At 58.5% G+C, this 2500-nt stretch overlaps 1 protein-coding gene across 1 annotated transcript in view; it reads right to left on the bottom strand.

Annotated features, from left to right (window-relative positions):
* LOC135104993 (leucine-rich repeat-containing protein 24-like) overlaps nucleotides 1–2500 on the bottom strand; it is a 13661-nt gene that overhangs the window by 2704 nt on the left and 8457 nt on the right. The window contains exon 2 of the mRNA XM_064012850.1: nucleotides 1–2500. This exon is cut by the window's left edge and continues 2704 nt beyond it; it is cut by the window's right edge and continues 811 nt beyond it. Within this exon, the coding sequence (XP_063868920.1) occupies nucleotides 913–2500 (1588 nt within the window). The 3' untranslated portion in view covers nucleotides 1–912.

Here is a 2500-nt window from a genome sequence, read left to right as displayed (position 1 = left end):
TAATATAAGTGGAATAGAAGATTGATTAGTTAATTGTAAGGAGCAGAAAGAGGAGAAAGAGGAGGAGGAGGAGGAGGAGGAGGAGGAGGAGGAGGAGGAGGAGGAGGAGGAGGAGAACTGTCGCTTTGCCTGTTCAGACATGAATAATAAGATTTTTCTTGCATAGCTTTTGGGTAACACGACTTCTGTCCTGGTGTTTGCGGTGAAGGGGAGGCGCTGGGTGGCTCTGTGGGGCCAGGACTGTTATCGCGAGCCGGGATCATGAACAAACTGTTTGTGAGGGTTGACGGAACTGTAGACGTTATTCTGAACTTTCAGTAAGGGAAGAGAGAGAGAGAGAGAGAGAGAGAGAGAGAGAGAGAGAGAGAGAGAGAGAGAGAGAGAGAGAGAGAGAGAGAGAGAGAGAGAGAGAGAAGGTGAGGGGGGAAGGGGAAGGGTTGGGGACAAGGGAAGGAGTGTGGAGATAGGAGGAGGAGACGGGTCCTCCTCGGCACAGCCCTTGGCACACTCACTAGGGAAGGGTGGTCGCGTTGAGGTTACATCCATGTAAATATTGTATGATTTAATGTTGATTATATGTTAAGACATAATAGAAAGTGTCTTGATCACTGTGACCACGCGAGGGGGAGGGGAAGTACCAGGTTGCGCGACTATAAGGCCGCGAGTATCAGGTTACCTGTAAACATTGACTCAGTATGTACAAGGACATCCACGATGCCACTGGATCCATTGGAAGCTCTCGACCAACGACGAGCCGCGCCTCGGGTTCTCGTCCGGCCAGCCGCGGCCCCTCACGCCCGTGTGGCTGCATGCCGAGCAGTGACTGACACACTGCCCACCGCAGTCCCAGAATGGTGATCATGGGGTGCCCTTCGCTTTAGCCTTGCGGCCGGGGCGTGAGGGGGCGCGGGGCTAGACGTCCGCTCCTTCCTGGTATCCCTCGTCAGGGGAATCTCTCGCGGTGATGCGGCTCAGCTTGTTGCCGTGGCCGTGGAGAGGCTGCGGCGGCAGACAGGCACTGGTGGGAGTCGGCGCTTGGCCGGAAAGAAGCAAGGTGCCACTCCCTCGCCGCTCCTGCGAAGACAGCGAGGCGCTCCCAGACCCGAAGTGCCACGCCCGCGAGTGATGGTTCATGGGAGGAGTGCCGTCCCCGGGGATGACCTCAGGCACGCAGGATCGAACCTTCACGGAGCGCGGGATGGTGCCATAGTGGGACGTAGAGGTGGAGGTGGCGTATGCCTGGCCTGATCCCACCTGACTGAATGCGTATAGTGCTGAGTAGTCTGGTGCGAAGTCCGGCAAGTAAGAGAGCCGGTTGTTGAGGTGGCGCTGTGAGGAGGACAGCAGTCTCTGCTGCACCATGGCGTTGCAGCTTGGTGCCAGCGGCTCGTGCAGCGAGGAGTGCATGACGTTTTCGGGCGCCGCCGAGTCCAGCATGGCCTGCACGCGCTCCGGCTCCCACATGGCGTCGAAAGGACAGCCCAGGGTGGCCTTGTCGCCATCCAGGCTGCGACTGTGCCCACCCAGCCGCGGCCCAACGCTGCACATGGAATGCTGGCTTTCCTCGTCAGTGGTGCAACACTCTGCAGCCTCCCCGTCAGACGAATGGTCCTTCTCGCACAGCAAGTTAGGATTATCCTTCGTGTACACCACCGAACCGCCAACGTAGGCTGAGGGCGTGTAGGGCAGGTTGGCGAGCCGCGTCTCCGTTGCACCGTTCACAGTAATGGTCTTGACTGGCACCGCACTGTTGGCACGGCGACGATGCGCCAGTAAGGACAACACCCCCACCAGCAGCAGGACAACCACCACTGCCACCGAGGACACCGCAGCCACCTTGTCCATCGAAAACCCGAGAGAGGATCCGGGTGACACCACCAGGTGGAAGGCGGCCGAGTCGGTTCCGGCGGCGTTGGTGGCGTCGCAGCGGATGGTGATGCCGGAGTCCTCGACTCGCACTCCGGAAAGCACCAGGAGGCTCCCTCGCTCGCCCTCGGTCATGTTGGCAATGTAGACACGGGCGCCTCCTTCCCCCAAAAGGGACTCATTGTGCACCAACACGTCACGCACAAACCACAACACACGTGGAGTGGGCAGACCCCCTACGGGACACCACGCCGTCACGTTCCCACCCGCAATGCCGCGTACTGTGTGACTCATATTGGGCAGAATTTCAGGCGGACACGCAAATTCGTGCTCGCCCACCTCATCAAAGGTTCGATTCTGTATTCTCTCAGGTTTGGCGCATACAGGGGACACTTCGTGCGGCACATTTTCCTCCACTAGCCACTCACGCAGCTTCCGCAGGCGGCAGTCGCAGTTCCATGGGTTGTTGTGCACTGTCACTTCATGAAGATTGCGGAGGCTGTCCACCAGTCGAGGCCGCAACTCTGTCAGTTGGTTGAAGGCCAGCTTCAGTTTTTCCAGTTTTTTAAGCGGCTGGAAGGCGCGGGCAACGATGGTTCGAATGTTGCAGTGAGAGAGATCAAGGGCCCTGAGG

This window comes from Scylla paramamosain, chromosome 11, assembly GCF_035594125.1.
Source record: "Scylla paramamosain isolate STU-SP2022 chromosome 11, ASM3559412v1, whole genome shotgun sequence".
Lineage (NCBI taxonomy): Eukaryota > Metazoa > Arthropoda > Malacostraca > Decapoda > Portunidae > Scylla > Scylla paramamosain.
This window is presented reverse-complemented; position numbering and strand designations above follow the sequence as displayed.